Here is a 19825-nt window from a genome sequence, read left to right on the forward strand (position 1 = left end):
CAGCGAGCGATGAGATGGCCCGCTCCTCCACAATATAGACAGAGGCCTGCCTTGCGACGTCTTTGCCTCTCCTCTGGAGAGAGAGGTCTGCGGCCCAGTTGCATGGGTTCCTCCATAGTCCCTTCTGTGGTAGATGCGGTTTGAGAGACCAGAGTAGATGAGCGAGAAGAAGTAGTTACCGCCAAGTGCCTTCTCGTGCTCGATCCTTCTCGTGCTCTTTCCTGTAGCTGGCGGTCAATACGAATCACTAAGTCCACGATAGAGTCCAATGAGGGTGGTAACTCCCAGGCTGCCATCTCATCCTTAATTCGGGATGACAGACCCTCCAAATATATGGACCGGAGACAATTCTCCTCCCAGTGGAGTTCGGATGGAAGAGTTCTGAATTCAATAGTGTAGTCAGCCAGCGGCTGATTTCCTTGTTGAAGTTGTAGAAGCTTGGAGCCAGCGACCACTTGTCTCCCTGGATCGTCAAATACTGCTTGAAATAATTCCAAAAACTTAGGAAGGTCTTGTAAACTGGGTCGGACCATCGCCAGAAAGGAGAAGCCCAGGCCAGGGCATTACCTTCTAAAAGAGACAGTATATAGGTGGTTTTTGTAAGGTCGTTCGGAAACGAGGAAACTTGAAGGTGGAAATGCATACTGCATTGATCAAGGAATCCTTGGCATAACCTAGGCTTGCCCGCATAACGTGGGAGGAATAGGTGATGGAAACATGGCCCGAGTGTTGCTCTGAATCCCTGGTAATACGGGTACAGGTGAAGAAACAGCCTGAGCCGCGGTCATAGAATCCAACTGGGCATTGAGTCATTCCAGGGAAGACACCATAGATTCAAGAATACGTTGCTGCTCTATGACCTTTTGAGCGAGTCCAGGAATGGCTTGGCGAGCAGAAGCCTCTGCCGGTTCCAGGGCCTTGGTATTCTGTTACAAATTCAGGAGGTGGACCCCTGTTCCGAGGTAGAGTTGGTGCTACCCAAACGGACAGCAAACCCATTAGGTCCCTACCGTCGGAGGGCAAGGCTCAATGAGATGAGCGTTGAAAGAAGACTTCACCCTGGAAGCTCATGATCTCGCCAGGAGCCTGTAGGGATCCGGCCACTGGGACTTAAGGAACTCCCTGAAGACTAGTGAAGGTCTGGATGCAGGCGCCTCCTGCAGGTCGGGGGTTCCAGACAACTGGCGCCTCCAGCTGGTCATAGAAGTCGAAGGATAGTCCAAAGCCGGTCCAAGAGTCGAAGTCCAGAGAGCGGTCCAAAGCCAGTCTAGGAACAGATGGGAGAGAGGTCCAAAGCCAGTCCAGGGGCAACACAGGAGAATGGTCCAAAGCCAATCCAAAGTCAACGCCAGGAACTCACCACAGCCAGTCCAAGGTCAGGAGCCAAAGAGACAATACAACGAAGAGAAGGAGCAGAAGCGGGACGAAGAACCAAACAAGTCCAGGAACACGGGCACCGGAAACCAAGCACGAAGCCTCAGGCAGGAGCCTCCGGACCAACCTGATGCTGCGGGTGAGTCTTTGGTCCCGGCCACGGACCGTTGCAGCCAGCGGCCATGACAGCCGGCCCCGGTTGCGGCTTGCTGCGGCCGGCGGCCATAACAGGATGTGTGTGTGTGTTGGAGGGTGGATGGGTGATATTGGGTCTGCAGGGGTTGGGGTTTGTGTATATGCGCGTGAACTCTTTTTCTCTTGCAATCTCCTCTTTTGTCCCCTTCCTTCCCTTGCACTATTCACTTCCCCCTTCCTCTCCCTCAGTGGGTGTGGCAGTGTAGATGTAGGGTGAGTGTTGGGGGTTAGAGAGTTTGTGTATGTGCATGTGTGTTTGTGGGGGGGGTTTAGAAAGTGGGTATATCGCGATGGGTATGTGCACTCTTTCCCCTCTTCCTCCACTTCTCCCCATACTCCACTTCCTTTCCCTCTCTTTCTCCTGTATATGTGTGTGTGGGGGGTGGTATTGGTGACAATGGTCTAGATCGTAGTGTGGGGGTGAGGGGCTGTTTGCGTCTGGGTCAGGAGGTATGGGGGTATGGGTTTGTGTGTTTTTGGGGGGTATGGCTGTGGAGGGATGAGTTTGTGTATGTGGGCAGTGGGGGTGAGTTGTGAGGGAGTAGGAATGAGGGAGGGGTGGAGTTAAGGGTAGGGATTGTGCACAATTTTCCCCTAGCACTCTCCACTTTTCCTCCTCTCTTCCCTGCTGTGTTTCCTCCCTTCTCCAATCTCATTCCCTCTCTTCTAACTTACTCCCACCCCCTCCTACCCTCCCATTCCCACCTTGTGTCCTGTCACCGATTGGGCCTGGGAAATCCCAATAGCCTTTGTACGGACCCTATGCTTTTGATCTCTTCAGTTAGTGGGGCCTGGAAAATCCCACAGCTCTGCCACCGCGGTGCTGATCCCACACACTCCAAGATCTACAGCATTGCACAAGCATGCCAGCTTGTGCCTAGGCTCCAGGTATTCATCGCTATGCATGTGCACATCATATGCTGCAATGCTCACCTGGAATCTTATTCTTCTAATACATAGAGATAAAGCATGCTATACAGCAAGCTCAAGTTGCACTGGGCATATGATACTATTGTATAACTTTATACAACAGTAGGAGATAAAATAAGATTTGATGATAGAATTATAAATCTAAGGGTCATCTAATCACCTCCTTTCCTCAGATAGTCAACACATGTTTATCTAATACATTCTTAAAACCTTCTGTTCTGTCTCCACAGTGTGTTTATATGTTTCTTTATTACACTGGCACCCTGTGTCACCTTTTGATATTGCTTTGTTTAGATTTGTGAAGGGTATAATATCTTTATCCTGACTGGTTATTGTTAGCTGATGTTTGAATGTTTTAAACTTCCTAATTGGACTGGATCTTGCCTTTCCCTCCTTCTCTGTGTTCTTTCTTCTTTCCTATTGGACCATTGACTCAAAACAGCATGGAACAGTTTAGTGTCTGGAGGGATTTTCAGTTGGGAAATAGGCTCCTGCAAGCTAACAGCTAATTCTGAATCTTGCCTTAAGCTCCTCAAAAGCATCGCTTTTCACCCTCCATTAATCCACAGCTTCTACTACAGCTGCAGTTGTTTCCCTCAGACTATTGGGCTTCCCGACAGAACTTCTTACAGCTGTATCAATCTCTTCAATCTGTGCTGCTAGTCTTGTTGCCTTCTCATTCACAGTGAGTGAACTGTTCATCATTCTAATAAATGTTGGTAATCAAGAACTGAGTTTATCTGCTATCTGAAACCGAGGAAAAGGTTAACTGGCTGTATAGGGACACAAGCTAGAGATCGTGTTCCGAGGACTGCACACCTTCAGTGATAGAGATACCACCATTTCTTAGATTGCTTGTTCCAGTTTTTAACTGCACTTAGAATGTTTTTCCTATTTTCTAATTGTAATGGGACCCTAAAATCTGCCCCTTACTAGCAGTATTTTGCCCTTGGTTGATATGGCAATTGTGGTCTCAATAGGTCATCAAGCTAGCAGTGTGCGTCAGAGGTCTGAACAGACCCTACCCCTAAGTGTGAGGTAAGTGTATTGTAGATGTGTTAGTGTAGTATACCACTCCCCATTGGTAGGAATCTGTGTGCTAACAAAACTCCTGTGCCCATGTGACCTAAGTTGAGAATCAGCATAGGGCTGAGGGAGCAGGTGTTTTTCTGTGCATGGGACACTTGGATGGGTTTTGTCCCCCAACAGGGCAGGGCCTGCAGAAGAGGTTCAGGGTTCCAGGAAGGGGGATTCCTGGGAGTCCAGAGAGAGTTTGGATGAGTTGTCCCTGAGAAAGATTCTGAGGAAACCCAAGAAGAAGAGAATGCTGCAGAATATTGGATGAGGGTATTAGGGAACCCTTAGGAAAAACAGTGTGCCTGGGAAAATCTAGAGTATTGGCTGATCAAGCAAATCATCCAGAAGCTCACCAAAGAAAGGAACTGAGAAGATCTGTAATACCCAAAAAGTACTGGGAGAGCCCAAGGTAGAAGGGTATCTTTCCAGAAGAGTTTACCTTTGTGGGGAAGAGAGTGTGAAAGAGACTGAGATCTGTGTTTTTGTATTTTTGGACTTATGTTCAGTGTGGTGCATTTCCCTTTAGAGTACTGTTGGACTTTGATTTGTTTTGCATTCACCAGATTCAGTAAAGACTTGATTCTGAACAACAGTTTTTGGAGTGAAGAGTGATTTTGGGGGTGAATGACTGGAGTGCTGAAGAGCCTCATAGAGAGACAAAACCCTAAGGGCCCCCATGCAGGAACTCCAGGAGGTCACAAGGTCTTGTTTGTCATTCCTATGTGCCCTTGTACCCAAGAAGTGATTGGGACAGGGGCTATGTAACCTAAATCTCTCTGATGCAGTTTAAGCTGATTTCTTCTTGTCCTGTTCCCATTTGCTCAACATCCTCTTTGTAACCCCCTTTATGTATTTGAATGTTTCTATCAAGTCACATTTCAGTCTTCTCTTTTGTTATTCTTTCTACAAGTTCCACACTATCAAACCCTAAGAATTTTTGGGCCACTGCTGTCTAGGATTGCCAGCTGGTTCCAGATTTTCGGGAAAGGTAGATCTAGTCTGGTGCCAAGACTGAAACTGCTTGCAAATTCCACTGGGACCAGAACAAATAAAAACCTGAAATGTAGGCTCCATTGGCTATCAAAGTCAGCTGGGCTCAGACAAAAACATGCATTACATCACTAGCCTTTCAGAAAGTTAACCCTAAATATGCTGGTTTTCTTCAGTCTATGAGTAAATACTTGTTTCAATCAAGCAATCCAAACAAATGACTCCCTGCATTCAGATAGGCATGTTGGAATACGAGTTGTAATGCCTGGCTCCCTAAATCTGGTAGGCACAGGCTCCTTTCTCTCCAGCCCATGAAGGAGCACAACAATGGGTCTTGTAAACACAAGTGGGGTTATAGCCCTGGATAAAGGTTAAATGTAGAGAAGCAATTTACAACTCCCCTTCTCCCCCACATATACACATAAGTGCAGAAGAGGCCTAAAGCTCTGCAACAGGTCCCTCAATTATATTTTACTATTACTATAAAAACTGGTGTTCCTCAAGGATCAGCCCTGTCAATTCGCTTTTTAACAGCAATCTAGCTCCTCATTGTAAATTGCTGGCAGGGCTAGGTCTGATTTTTTTTTTTTGTGTGTGTTTTCAAATGATATACAGATTTTGTTCCATGGTGATCATTCTTTAGCTAACACTTTCAAATACTTGGAAATTTACTCGACTGTGGTTCATCAATGGAAACGTCACAATTAATTATCGTTGAATATTTCAAAACAGATATTACGTTGCTAAAGTAAGCAGACTCCCAGGGAAGATCTTCTTCCATTTACATTTGGAGGGCATACAATTAATTTTGCCTCATACGTACGTGATCTAGTTGTGCTCTTGGATCCAAAACTTTCCATAAAGACGCATGTAAGACATCTAATTAAAATGGGTTTCTTTAAACTGCATATATTATGACATTTAACGCCTTTATTTGAATTTATAGATTCTCGAACTGTACTTCAGTCCCTGAATTTTGTTTTAGGGGTTGATCATTACAACTCCCTTTTGTTTGGTCTTTCCAATAGCACACTGAGATCACTGCAAATGCTCCAGAATTCAGCCACACATCAGCTGATTGGTCAAAGTGTGCACGAACATAAAGGAAGTAATTTTCAAAGGAGTTTTGCGCATAAGTGTAACATATTATTGTAGAAATTTTCAAAAGCCATTTACTTGTGTAAAGTGCATTTACATATGTAAAACCCAATTTTAAGCATGTAAATGCTTTTTAATATCAGGCCCATAAATTTTATGTTATCATCTCTCCATCGGTTACCAGTCTAATAGAGAATTAGGTTTAAATTATTGTTACTTTCTGGTTGTACAACATGATAGTCAATTTGCCTTTGGAGTTTTCACCGGACGCAGAGACCCCAGAATTGTTCTTGGACTGAGTTATGTGGCGACTAAGACAGTTTCTTTTATCTGCTCCCTTTGCAGTCCTATTTTTTTCTTTTTCCTTTTCTATGTGACTGGGGAGCATGTTGAAAATGTAACTATTTTGCCTCAGTTTCGAAATAGCACTAGGGAAGCTTGGTGCTATTACCACATAATCCTTTACTGGGATGCCTAAAAAGATTTCTCTGACTGTGACATGGCGCATTTAAGTTGTTTTTAAGTTTTTGGATCTTGGCTGTTTGAACAGTTCCTTGCTTTATTTCTGCAGCCTGCGGAACGACCTTTCTTCTTTTTTGGCTGAAAATTGCAGTTGCAGAAACTGGACTTAAAGGATCCTTCTCCTGTCTGCAACTATTTTGCATCTGTTTGTAGCGGGCTAGATGCCACTCATTTGGGAATAGGCTCCCCCCCTTTTTTTTTTTTTCATGTTGCGATGATGGCCTGCTTTAGACTTCATCTAATGGCTATCTGTAATTATACTATCCCCCTTTTTTTTTATATATATTCTTTTTTTCCTCTTATTTGGCTCTCTTGGGGAGGGGATATTACATGTGTGAAGCAGACTCTATTCTCCTTGTGTAGGGGATACAATATTGCTATTAGTGGATGGGAATAGAAGGAGGGGGTTGGAGTATATGCTTCGTTATTGATGAAACTATCAGGGGTTTTGGGGTGATTGATCCTGAACCATCGGGGCTGATGGGGCAGTATGTAAGGCTACTTTCACACTTTTATAGTTTGGGTCGTAGCTGGGAGATCCGGGCTCTTATGTGATGTTTCATTCTACTGTATTTATTATTTTACAATCTTGGCCAACATGACCCCTGTGCCCCTGCAATTTTGGTCCTGGAATGTCTCCAGGCTTGGCTCTGTACTCAAAAGATATAAACTCCTACAATCCTTGCAAAGACATAAAGTACATATTGCTCTCTTGCAAGAAACGAAATTGAATCGAGTGGAACACCAGAAATTTCATCGTATGTGGGTGGGGCAAGTGTTTTCTGCACAATCTTCAATTAGAGCAGCTGGGGTGGCAATACCTATTGGTACCCAGGTTTCTTTTAAACTTGAACAAGAGATTATTGATGATGATGGAAGGTATCTCAACAGATAGGGAAGGTGAATGGGCAGTTGTCTACAGTTGGTAACATCTATGTTCCAAATGTCTATCAGCATACCTTTTTTACTAAGTTAGCAAAACGTTTAGCTGAACATACCAGAAGCCTCTTATTATTTGGGGGCGACTTTAATTGTATGCTAGATCCAGCCCTGGACAGGATCTCTGGGTACCCAGGAGAGGGGGTTTAGGGATGAGTGGTGTTTCTTATCTATGTAACACATTAGGCTTGGTAGATGTTTGGAGATTACTCTACCCGCTGAATGTAGAATGCACCCATATTTCGAGAGTGCATGGAACAGGCTCTAGGCTCGATTATTTGTGAATTAGAGATCAAGATCTTGCAAAGATGCTACAGGCAAGTATTGGGCCCTTAGAAATCACTGACCAAGTGCCATCGACCCTGGATTTCCAAGAATTTAGTCAGATATCTGATCATAATCTATTCGTATGGCGATTTGGGCCAGTAAATTGATCTATTATCTTTCTATACTCAGCAAAGGGGGATTGAGCCAATACTGACTAAGAATAGTGGAGCTACAAAATTCAAACCCTCTCCTTCAGACTCCAAAGCAACATGCCATACTGACTCTGGGAGTAGAGTGGTCACCTGCTAATATGCAGACAGGAAACAAGCACCTCCACATCCAGTGGCAAGACGGTGCATTCCTCTGCCTTACACTGCTTAGTTCTAACCACTATCCTGAAATCCCTTACAGGTAACCCAGTGGGGCTCTACAAAAAAAAAAAAAAAAGAGAGAGAGGAGGAATCTGTATCATTCTATTAACTCCCTAATGAATAGGAATATTTAAAAATTGCTTCTCCAATTGTCTCCTCCCTAGGAAACTAGACCTTTTTGCAAGCTGGCCTGAACCATTAATTGAGAGAATTTCTGAGAGGTGTAAAGCAGAGAAGTTCCACCATGGCCAGGTAATCATCTGGGATACTAGTGAAACAAACAGCGTTACATTTGTCAGCAAGGTAAGCTACATTGCATGTCAGCCTCAGCACTGGTATAACCTTTGAATATTGCTCATGCTATGGATAGCTTGATTTAACAGAGCTTTAATATGTTCAAGACTTCCCTGATTCTTGTATAGGGTTATAAACCCTCTATGATTTGTTAAATAATCAGACAGGAACCAGAACAGGCCTCAAATCTGTATGGATGAATCTGGGTCATTCACGGCCAGATTCAAATCTCTGTAATTTACCAAGTTTGGATCTTTTGTATCCACTTCAGATGAAAATGGTCATAGAATTACATTTACATTTGATGCATATGAGCAGTTTTCTTTTGTTGAATACTTCAAATCCACAAGTCTTCACATTCATCTAAAACAATCTGGGTTATTTAATTTTCCAAAATAAAATCAGAGTGAAATTTTAACTGGGTCAAAGTGAATTTTGATTACATAAGTAAAAATGAATTAAGTATTCACATTCCCAGACCTAAAACCGAACTGGGTTAGGGAAGTTTGTATTACAAACATTTGAGACGAAAATACTTCCTCAATAGTCATCAGCTCCCACAAGGTACCAAACTTCCAGTTAGTCTCTGAGTAACTTTCCCACAAGTGCCAATTAGGGAACTACCATAGCAAAATAAACCATTTTGGACAAATATTTAATGTGTTGCAGACTGCAGGTTTTGCACACTTGTCTTTGACTTGAAATATATTTTCTCAATTTTAAACTCTTGAATCTGAGTTAAAAAAATTAAAGTGCAGACAACATAATCTACCATTTTAACAAAAAGATATGTCTCTTTTTTCATTTATTTTGCTGTGTGTGTCAATGACATTTTGCTGTTTCTTCTTTCTCAGCAAATTTATTTAAAAATATCAGATATTTAGTAATAGTACTTGATCAGATAGCATCATCTTTATTTTAACACTTTTTATTTATTTAAAAAAACAGACAAATAGAAAACACTAGCTAACACCCGCAAAACATTTGAGGGACAATGATGCCAGCAACCTCCATCCCTGACTAATCTCAGCACTTACTCTCCTAGCCCTTCTCCAGCCCCACTGAACCACTTTCTTGTTTCCCACTCTTACTGTTGCCGCCACTATGTCCGTCCTCTGGCTTATATGGGTCAATCCAATCTGTATCACAAAAAACTAGCCCAATATACACAATGTATTCCAGAAACCCTTTAAAGTGCAAACACACAAAACAAAATAGGTTTCACTGGTCAAATTTTCTCATTTATGGTATAGCCACATGTGAGATCACCCTCACATATTGTTTGTAGGACCCATACTCAATGAGTTTGTCTATCAATCAAACTCATGATTTGGTCATAGGTCCCTTTGCTTTATTTTTATTATTAACTTTAAATTTTTTATGTTTTTTTATATTTTCTGATTTCTATCTTAGGGCCTCATTTTCTAAAGTATCGGGGGTGGGCCTGCGCTAGCCGGCAGTGATCGCACCGTTGCGGTGCGATCGCTGCCGGTTTCGCACCCAATAGCGCCACCATAGGAGGTGTAGCTATTGGGAGCGAAATAGGCAGCGAAAAGGCACTTACCTTTTCGCTGTCCACAGCATCAGCGCAGAGTCAGCCCCGGTGATGCCCCGACTCCTCCTCTTCCGGGGCCGACTCCGCCCCCATCCTGGTATCGCGTGCGAGCGGCTTGGAAAATGAGGCCCTTAAAATCTTCATAAAAAGCTGACAAACTCTGATATTAATCACAAAACGAGCATACCATTGCAGATCATATTGAAAATTATCACAAAAGAGTCAGTAACCCAATGGCAATACTCATCTGAACTTCTTCAAAAACAGTCCCAACATCCAGTCCTGCTTCAGGGGAAACACTCTTCAAAAGCTATACTCCATTTCCTAAAGTTACTCAAATTTTTCGCCATTCTATCATCATAAACTCCATTCCATGGCTAAATCGGCATCTTCTTCTCGCGGTCTGAATTCAGTTCCGCAACCTCACAAAAACATGGCGAACCTTCAGGGCCTTTTATCCTAGAACCGGAAGTGCGTAAGTCACATCCAGTCACCAACCAGGTGGTGATCACAACACCAAAAAAACCCATTCATTGCTACTCAAATAACAAGACTATATTGTGCAATGCATACCTTATATATGCAATATAAAAGGAAGAGCAAGATCTTCAAATCATTCATAATCTCAAGAAACTTTATGAATACAAAAGGCAGGTTACAACTAGGTCCGTTTCACTACACCATGGCGTGAGATGCTACTTCCTTATTTCGTAAAGTAACTACATCCTCTTTTCACCAAAAAGGGGGGAATTGCAGCTTAATTCAAAGAACGTATGAATTCTAAATCAACGAATACCAGTTTATTTTTTCGTTCAAACCTTGAGGACACACAGAACAGAGTTTGAAAATCCAAAAGTGTTCACTTCTGTTAAGACGAGCTTGGATATCCCCTCCTCTGGTGCCCTTCTGTAATTTCTCTAAGATGGACCATCGCAAATCAGAAAAATTGTGTTTAGCCTGCAAACAATGCTGAACAAGGGGAGCTGTAAGTTTGGAGATCTTCATGCAACTTCTGTGCTCAATCAATCTGGTGTGAATTTTTCTCTTAATACGCCCCACATAGATCATATCACAGGGGTATTGTATCACATATACCACACATTCAGACTCACAGGTAGTTAATGTCACCGGATCGACCACAGTGTCTGAATTGAGGGATTGCCATTGATTTTCCACATATTTGGTGGCCTCCTGTCTTCAAATTATCTCGTGTGGAGTTGAATGCAGATCTAACCACCAGATCTCTGATATTTTGTGCCCGCGAGAATGCAAATCTGGGAACAAACTGAACTACTCTATGCAGAGTTAACACCTGCCAGTGAGATTTCACAATATTGACCACCTCATTACTGTGAGCAGAATATCTTAACCCACTTGTCAAATTTTGAGTGTAAGGTTTCTGCTTGTATTGCAGTACTAAATCCCTGTTCGGAAATAAGGCACGTTTAAATGATTTTTTAATCACAGATTTAGGGTACCCTTTTTGAGAAAAACGTTCACATAGCTCCACTGCTTGTTTCTGAAATTCCTCTTTCCTCGAACATATCCTTCTCAACCGCAAAAATTGGGAGATAGGAAGTCCGTCTTTCAACTTTTTAGGATGATAACTTGAATACCGAAGAAAATGATTACGATCTGTTTCTTTTCTAAACTGTTGCGATCCTGGTCGCCAGGCTAGCGACCGGGTTCTTACCTCCTTGCCGGCTTCCCCGTCCCTGCCGCGCTCCTCCAAACTCCGGGCCTGCCCGGCCGCATGGCAGCGGCGTCTCCCTCGTGGAGACGCCGTCGAGGCCCGATTCTGGCTCCTCCCCCTGCCGGGTAACGCGCGCGCGTGCGCACGGCACTTGTAGGTCCAGCACCCGGAAGTGCTGAACCGCCCCTTTTCTGACGTCAGACGCCGGCTGGCTATATAAACTAGCCTCAACTTTTCCTACCTCGCCTTGCAACGATGTCACTCCTGTGAGTACTTAGTTGCTTCCCTGGATCCTGTTGCTGTTCCTTGGTTCCTGCTTGTTCCTGTGGCTCCTAATATGGAACCTAACATCATGTAATTACAGTGTGGATTACTTTTCTCTATGTGCATCACTTTGCACTTGTCCACATTAATTTCATCTGCCATTTGGATGTCCAGTCTTCCAGTCTTCAGGGGCAGCTTGGCCTATCGGGGGATCGGGCACCTTCCGGTGGTCACATGGTCTTCATTTCAGCTCCTGCTGAGATGGAGCTGCGGAACAAGTTCTTTTGCAGGGCCACGACACCGGAGCCATGTGTCCTGAGGGAGGACTCGGCGGGGCTGCAATGGAGCCCAACCCAACACAGCCCGAAGAACGTGCACATTCCAGGGCAAACACTTCCTCCTTCGCGCCAGATCTGTTCCGCCTCCCGGCTCCTTTTCCACCGACCGGAGTCCTCTCTCCAGTCAGCCGGGCCAAGGGTTCACTAACAGACTTTTTCCGCAACACTAAACAACGTAGTCGTAATCTTACAACCTTCTCGTTCTCAATCCAATCTGTGCCACATGCAAGCCAGGGACCAATGCCTGAGCCTTTCAAGCATGCAAGTCAGCAAACGCAAGCATGTGCACACTGCTGGCCCCAACAGGTTTATGCTTGATTTCATTTTTAAAATTGTTCGTTTTTATTTGTTTTCCCTTATTTTATGGTTAGTGTGCACTAAATTCTGTTAGTGGGGCATTAAATATAAGTCCAGTTAGTGCACACTAACACAAAACTAAAAAAAAAATAAAATTCAGCTTTTTAAATTTTTTTTCACGGTTCTAACAAAATGAAATGAAGTAAACAATGTCATCATTTTAAATGAATGCACATTCCTACTAATTAACAATAAGGTCAGTATTCCGAAAGCTTTGTCCAGCTAATTTTGGGACTTAGATTTACAAACCTGGGGATTTAATATTTCTCTTCACTGACTCTATTAGCAACTTTAGTAGTATACACTACCAGCATTTAGTCCTGGGGGAATTCTGCGCTACTGTGGAATGAAGAATTTGCGCAAATTCTCCCTTCCCACAGATTTCCTCCCTCACCTTGTAGAATCGCAAATTTCCTCTCTCAGCTAGCATAGCAGTCTCGACTACACTGCCACCAAGACTGCTATGCTAGCATGCTCACCTGCCAGAAGAGGAAGCATCACTGGAAGCGCACTGAGGTGTCACAGCATGGGTGAGGTTCATGCGGAGGTGTTGTGGCAGGGGCTAGGTTCACACAGGAAGCAGAGGCAGTGCGGCATGGGCGAGGATAGCAAGCTCCACTGCGCAAAGGCCAGGACTATTCAATTGGAGAGGGAGGGAGACAGAGAGAAGGGGGAGGAGGGGAGAGAAGGGGGAGGAAGGGAGAGAGAGGGGGAGGAGGAGAGTGTTTGTAGTAGAGGCTCGAGGTATGAGGAGAAATCAGGTGAATGGGGATGGGGCAGAGGTCAAGAGCAGGTGAATAAGGACAAGGGCAGAGGTCAAGAACAGATGAATGGGGACAGGGGCAGAGGTGAAGTGGGGATTCATATTTCCATTTGTTCTGGGCCAGAGGTCTGCAGTCTTTTACATGTGTGCTCTGGTACTGGACAGCTGAGCGGACTCTGACTTCACCCGCAGAGGATGCGTTTAACCAAACATCTCCTGCTGCGCGAGACCGGCCCTGATTTCTCCTCATACCTCAAGCCTCTACTACAAACACTCTCCTCAAATAAGAGATCAGATGTTTTCTATAGCGGGTTCAATGTTCTGGAATTCTCTGCCTGAGACATCATGCATTTTACTTGATAAAATGAGATTTAAATGTGAGTTAAAAACATAGCTATTCAAAAATGCATATAAATTAACTTAAAAACATGAGAATATACAGAGCCATAAGGACAAAAGATAATAATCAAATCATGAAGAATAAATCAAATGAGAGAATGTAAAATTCTCAAAACAACCCATTGAATAAGATGTGAAAACTATAATTTTGTTTTAATTTTCTATTCTACCTGCCTTATTTATTTATTTATTTAAACAGTTTTATATATCGTTGTACGGAGAATATCCATCTTGACAGTTTACAATATATTCATTATCAAAAAATAAAAATATAATAATACAAATACACCTAAAAACAATTTAAAATGTAATAAACATTAATTAATTACAATTACTAAAACAATTTGTAAGAAAATAAAACCACTATAAAAATCATACAAAGCTAAAAAGGATTTAGCTTTGTATGCCTCATGTATGCCTCTTGGTACTAGATCAAGTATAAATATGTACTAGAAAATTTCACTTGATAGATATTTATGCCTGTCTATGAATAACACCCCTGTAACCAAACTTTGTTTGTTGAGTTATAACTATGGATGTCACTTTGTAAACCATGGAATAATGGTATATAAAATGTTTAAATAAATAAATAGAAATAAATAAATAAATATTTTCACACATAGGGTAGTCTTTTTTTCGTGAACATAATCAGGTCCTTGTCCTACAGGAAGGGTTCGGAAACACCATTCAGCTGAAGTTAGCCTATGTGCAAAATTGATCAATGTTATAGATGCAGGTGGAGTTACTGCATTTGGTCCTTGTGTTCCTTGTTTACACCCACCTGTGACATTTGCTGGCACTGCCTGAAACATAGAAGTGGCCATAAAAAGAGAAGCAGAAGCTGACATATAAGAGCAGATCCAACAATCTGTTAGATTATAAACTTCTTGATAGGCCTTAGTAAGATGCACCTAGCCATTGTCTTCTGGAATCATCAGTGGGCCAGTTTCTATCCTGGGTAGGAGAGCCAGCACAAACAGGGAGAACATCCACATTTTCACTTCCCTTATTTGAAACAGCCATGGACACAGACCTTACTTAACTTCAGGTAAATTCAAATCTCTAAGACGCTTCACTCTTCTGACTTCAGGGGACACTTGGTTGTATTAGGGTACAAGTGAGGACTAGATGAAACTTCAGCCTATTTAAATCTAAGCAGAGCCAGGCATGCCTTACTGTTGTTGATAATGTTCTTTAATGACTCTGTTGGACTGCAAACATTACACAGGTCTTACTTGCTTTACACAAGAGTGTCTATGACAAACACTGTACACAAAGGCTCAGTCTCGTTTGGAGGGCTCCGCACCCATGTGGCTGTGTGAGTTAGGCTGTTCACTGGTTTTGTCAAGTCTTGGTGAACTGCCACTAGGTCTCACCTTGATCAAAATAAATCACTGTGGGGAAGGTTCATAAACTTTCTTATAGCGGCTAACCTGTAGCCTGTGGTCAAGGCCTTGTAATTTTAATGCAGAGTGACTCACCAACAATACTTGATAAGGTTCTTTCCACCTTGGCCATAAGCAAGTAGGGATGTGAATCGTTTTTGAACAATTAAAATTATCGTCAGATAATTTTAAAATCGTCCTAAATCGTTAGAGTGCACGATACAATACAAATGCCCCCGATTTATCGTCAGGGGCATTTGTATTGTATCATTAAATAGGGCACGGGAATTATTTGGGGGAGGGCAGGAAAACTGGCACACCAAAACAACCCCTAAACCCACCCCGACCCTTTAAAACCAATTCCTTACCCTCCCCCACCCTCCCGAACCCCCCAAAATGTTAAGTTACCTGGTGGTCCAGTGGGGGGGTCCCGGCGCAATCTCCCGCTCTCGGGCCATCGGCGCCATTTTGGCTGCCACTAATTAAAATGGCGCCGATGGCCCGATAGAAAAAAAAACCCACCCGACCTTTTAAATCGACCCCCCTTAGCCTCCCCCAACCTCCCGACCCTTTTTTTTTAGGGAGGCCCGCGCCGCTAAAAAAAAACAAACCCACCTGACCCTTTAAACGACCCCCCCTCCTGACCCCCCCAAAGCCTTTTAAAATTACCTGGTAGTCCAGGGGGGCCTCGGGGGGCCTCAGGGAGAGATCCAGGGGAGCCTCGGAGAGAGGAGAGATCCAGGGGGGCCTCGGGAAGAGATTTCCCGTTCCCAGGCATCAGCTGTTCTAAAAAAAAAAATGGCGCCGATGCCCCTTTGCCCTTACCATGTGACAGGGTATCCGTGCCATTGGCCGGCCCCTGTCACATGGTAGGAGCACTGGATGGCCGGCGCCATCTTTAAAGATGGCGCCGGCCATCTTTACTCATCAGCCCCTATTATAGAGTATAGTATACTAGGGGCTGATGAGCACTGGATGGCCGGCGCCATCTTTAAAGATGGCGCCGGCCATCCAGTGCTCCTACCATGTGACAGGGGCCGGCCAATGGCACAGATACCCTGTCACATGGTAAGGGCAAAGGGGCATCGGCGCCATTTTTTTTTAGAACAGCTGATGCCTGGGAATAGGAAATCTCTTCCCGAGGCTCCCCTGGATCTCTCCCCGAGGCCCCCCACCAGGTAATTTTAAAAGGTTTTAGGGGGGTCGGGAGGGGGGGGGTCGATTTAAAGGGTCGGGTGGGGTTGTTTTTTTTTAGCGGCGCGGGCCTCCCTAAAAAAAAAAATTAGCGATGTGAATTGGAATCGGAAACGATTCCAATTCACATATCTTAATGATCAGATTTTTTCCCCCCCAGCCGAATCTGATCGTTAAGACGATCTGGCACACGTTTCACATCTCTAATAAGCAGTGCTTTCTTTTAAAAGCTTTGTAGTACACAAAGTGACCTGGTTGGATATCTGGAAAGTCTGTATTTGGTGGGCCTTGGAACATGGAGAAATCTGTTGAGCAATCGTTTTGTTATATAGATGCAATTTTAACACATAATATATAATTAATTATCTTGCGCAAAGTTCATATCTATTGGCAACTTTGGCATAGTGGGCACAGCCATAGGCCTACCAAACAATATCTCATGTGGAGTAAGTCCATGTTTATGCGTAGGCATATTTCTTAAACTCATTAAACCCAAGGATAAAGTATCAGACCACTTCAAAGATGTTTCATGAGTAATTTTTCCCACTTTAGTCTTTAAAATATGATTGCATCTCTCCACCAATCCGCTGGCCTGTGGTCTATGTGGTGTATAAAAATGTAACTTTATACCCAGAACAATCCTCAGATCTTGAAATATCTGTCCAATAAAATGGGGGCCTGTGTCTCTTCAATTATCTCTGGAATTCTTAATCTTAATCTTGGAATTAATTTTTTCAACAGTTTTTTTTGCTATAGTCTATGAGTTCGCCTTAGCAGTAGTAAACGCTTCTAATCATCCACTAAAAAGACAGACTACTGTTAAAATGTACCTTAAATTCATTACCGCACAAATGGGCCCCAAGGAGGCAGTCAAATGTGAGGGTGCAACCCACAATACCTTCCCTACATTATAGAGCAAGTGGAACATCTCTGTATTATCGCCTGAACTATTGCCTATTTTTTTGAGACCACCAATGAGCTAAAATTTCTTTCATCACCCCCAGTTTTCCAGAGTGTGAAATGGAATGAACCACTCTGGCAAGGTTAGGGATAATGGAGGCAGGGGCAACGGGGAGTTGATTAGGCCCCAGCCACAGTCCAGTGGAGGTGCATGTGCATCCCTGGCATTGCCAGGAAAAATGTTCCTCAATAGCTTCTTTTTGTAATCTGAGGACATCCTATTCAGTGATCTGCTCTGTTATCTGTAAGGAATGCAGAAGTGTTATTTCATAATGAGCAAAAGGATCCTCATGTCAGCACCACTTGGAAAATGCATTCCTTTTGCTTCGAACGAGTCTTCTCTGGAATGTTCTGCACATTTTACAACAGCTAAGTGTTTGGGAAGAAATAAAGCCATTAATAATGATTTAATGTAAGAGCCATTTCTAATAAGACTTCATGAAGAAGTTAAAAACCTATTTTTTCCAAATAGCTCCAACATGATGATAACCCCAAAAGCATATTGTGAATCTGTGTAAATAGTGGCCACAAGATCTTTCGCCAAAATACATGCTCGCATCAATGCTACCAATTCAGCCATTTGAGCTGAGCTATTTTCTGTAGGAATCAGCTCACTGTCAATAACTTCAAGAATCAGCAATGTCCTTTTCTTAATAACTGATTATTTCATTATTGTTAAAATTTCTTTGGAAAAACAGGTTAAGAACAATTTCTAATTTAAAAGATCACAAAAGACACTTTTTTTGAAGAAATTCAGTTCAAATTGGCAAGTGGGGAGCAGCTGCCATTTGCAGTGTAGATCGGGCAGCTCCAGTGTCTACCAAATTCTGAATTGGGTTTCCGGAGACCATAAGGGACACCAGCAGCTCAGGCATAGATGAGGCATGAATACAAGCTAGGTGAAGGGCCCTGACAGCCTCCGCAAATTCCTAGGTGTTATAGGACATGGCCACATTGGCCACTACATTGGGAATATACTTAGGAGCAGTAGTTAAAAGATACTTCTGGGGTAGAAGTGGAGGAGGTAGGGCATGCATAAGATCTTCAGGACAGTCTTTGTGCATGTGTCCTGGTTTCTGAAAGGAAAAAAAATAATTTTCTTTTTACCCCGTGTTAGGGGAACTCCCATTCCTCTATTTTCTCTCCTTCTACCTCTCAATTTACCCATACCTTGTCCATGATTTCCCTGTGAGTGATCTAATAGATTTATTTGGAGGGCCATCAGTTTATCAAGTTGTGCAGCTTTGACCACTTCATCTGCTCATAACATGCCTGAGCTATAGCACAAACCTTGGCTGGCTTTTCAGTAGCCCAGGTAATGCGTGCATTTTGCACCTTCTCTTTAATTTTGGGGGCCAACCCCATATAAAAATAACTTGTCAAGACTGCCTGATTTGCTTCACTAGTAGGATGTGCTAGTCCAGAATAGGACATAAATACATCAGTCAGCCTACTTAAATATTCAGCTGGGTCTTCTTTATCTGGCATTTTACATAAATGTAATTTTGTCCAATCTGTTTTTGGGGGAAAATGTTGTAAGGCTGCTTCAAATAAAGCATCAATAATTGTCCTCTCTTCCTCTGCCCATTTCCTTGATTCTTTTTGGAAATTAGGCAAGAACATAAGAACATGCCATACTGGGTCAGACCAAGGGTCCATCAAGCCCAGCATCCTGTTTCCAACAGTGGCCAATCCAGGCCATAAGAACCTGGCAAGTACCCAAAAACTAAGTCTATTCCATGTTACCATTGCTAATGGCATTGGCTATTCTCTAAGTGAACTTAATAGCAGGTAATGGATTCTCCTCCAAGAACTTATCCAATCCTTTTTTAAACACAGTTATACTAACTGCACTAACCACATCCTCTGGCAACAAATTCCAGAGTTTAATTGTGTGCTGCGTAAAAAGAACTCTCTCCGATTAGTTTTAAATGTGCCCCATGCTAACTTCATGGAGTGCCCCCTAGTCTTTCTACTATCCGAAAGAGTAAATAACCGATTCACATCTACCTATTCTAGACCTCTCATGATTTTAAACATCTCTATCATATCCCCCCTCAGTCATCTCTTCTCCAAGCTGAAAAGTCATAACCTCTTTAGACTTTCCTCATAGGGGAGCTGTTCCATTCCCCTTATCATTTTGGTAGCCCTTCTCTGTACCTTCTCCATCGCAATTATATCTTTTTTGAGATGCGGTGACCAGAATTGTACACAGTATTCAAGGTGCGGTCTCACCATGGAGCGATACAGAGGCATTATGACATTTTCCGTTTTATTCATCATTCCCTTTCTAATAATTCCCAACACTCTGTTTGCTTTTTTGACTGCCGCAGCACACTGAACCGACGATTTCAATGTCTTATCCACTAAGACACCTAGATCTCTTTCTTGGGTTGTAGCACCTAATATGGAACCCAACATTGGGTAATTATAGCATGTGTTATTTTTCCCTATATGTATCACCTTGCACTTATCCACATTAAATTTCATCTGCCATTTGGATGCCCAATTTTCCAGTCTCACAAGGTCTTCCTGCAATTTATAACAATCTGCTTGTGATTTAACTACTCTGAACAATTTTGTATCATCTGCAAATTTGATTACCTCACTCGTCGATTTTCTTTCCAGATCATTTATAAATATATTGAAAAGTAAGGGTCCCAGTACAGATCCCTGAGGCACTCCACTGCCCACTCCTTTACACTGAGAAAATTGTCCATTTAATCCTACTCTCTGTTTCCTGTCTTTTAGCCAGTTTGCAATCCACGAAAGGACATCGCCACCTATCCCATGACTTTTTACTTTTCCTAGAAGCCTCTCATGAGGAACTTTGTCAAACGCCTTCTAAAAATCCAAGTAT

At 43.0% G+C, this 19825-nt stretch overlaps 1 protein-coding gene across 2 annotated transcripts in view; it reads left to right on the forward strand.

Annotated features, from left to right (window-relative positions):
• The window catches only part of CARF (calcium responsive transcription factor), a 435125-nt gene that overhangs the window by 377617 nt on the left and 37683 nt on the right, over positions 1 to 19825 (forward strand). For both annotated transcript variants that reach the window (XM_029606288.1, XM_029606289.1), the window contains one exon: positions 7928 to 8066. In XM_029606288.1, coding sequence (XP_029462148.1) covers positions 7928 to 8066 — 139 coding nt within the window. The remainder of the gene's footprint in view (positions 1 to 7927; positions 8067 to 19825) is intronic.

Source organism: Rhinatrema bivittatum, chromosome 6, assembly GCF_901001135.1.
Source record: "Rhinatrema bivittatum chromosome 6, aRhiBiv1.1, whole genome shotgun sequence".
Lineage (NCBI taxonomy): Eukaryota > Metazoa > Chordata > Amphibia > Gymnophiona > Rhinatrematidae > Rhinatrema > Rhinatrema bivittatum.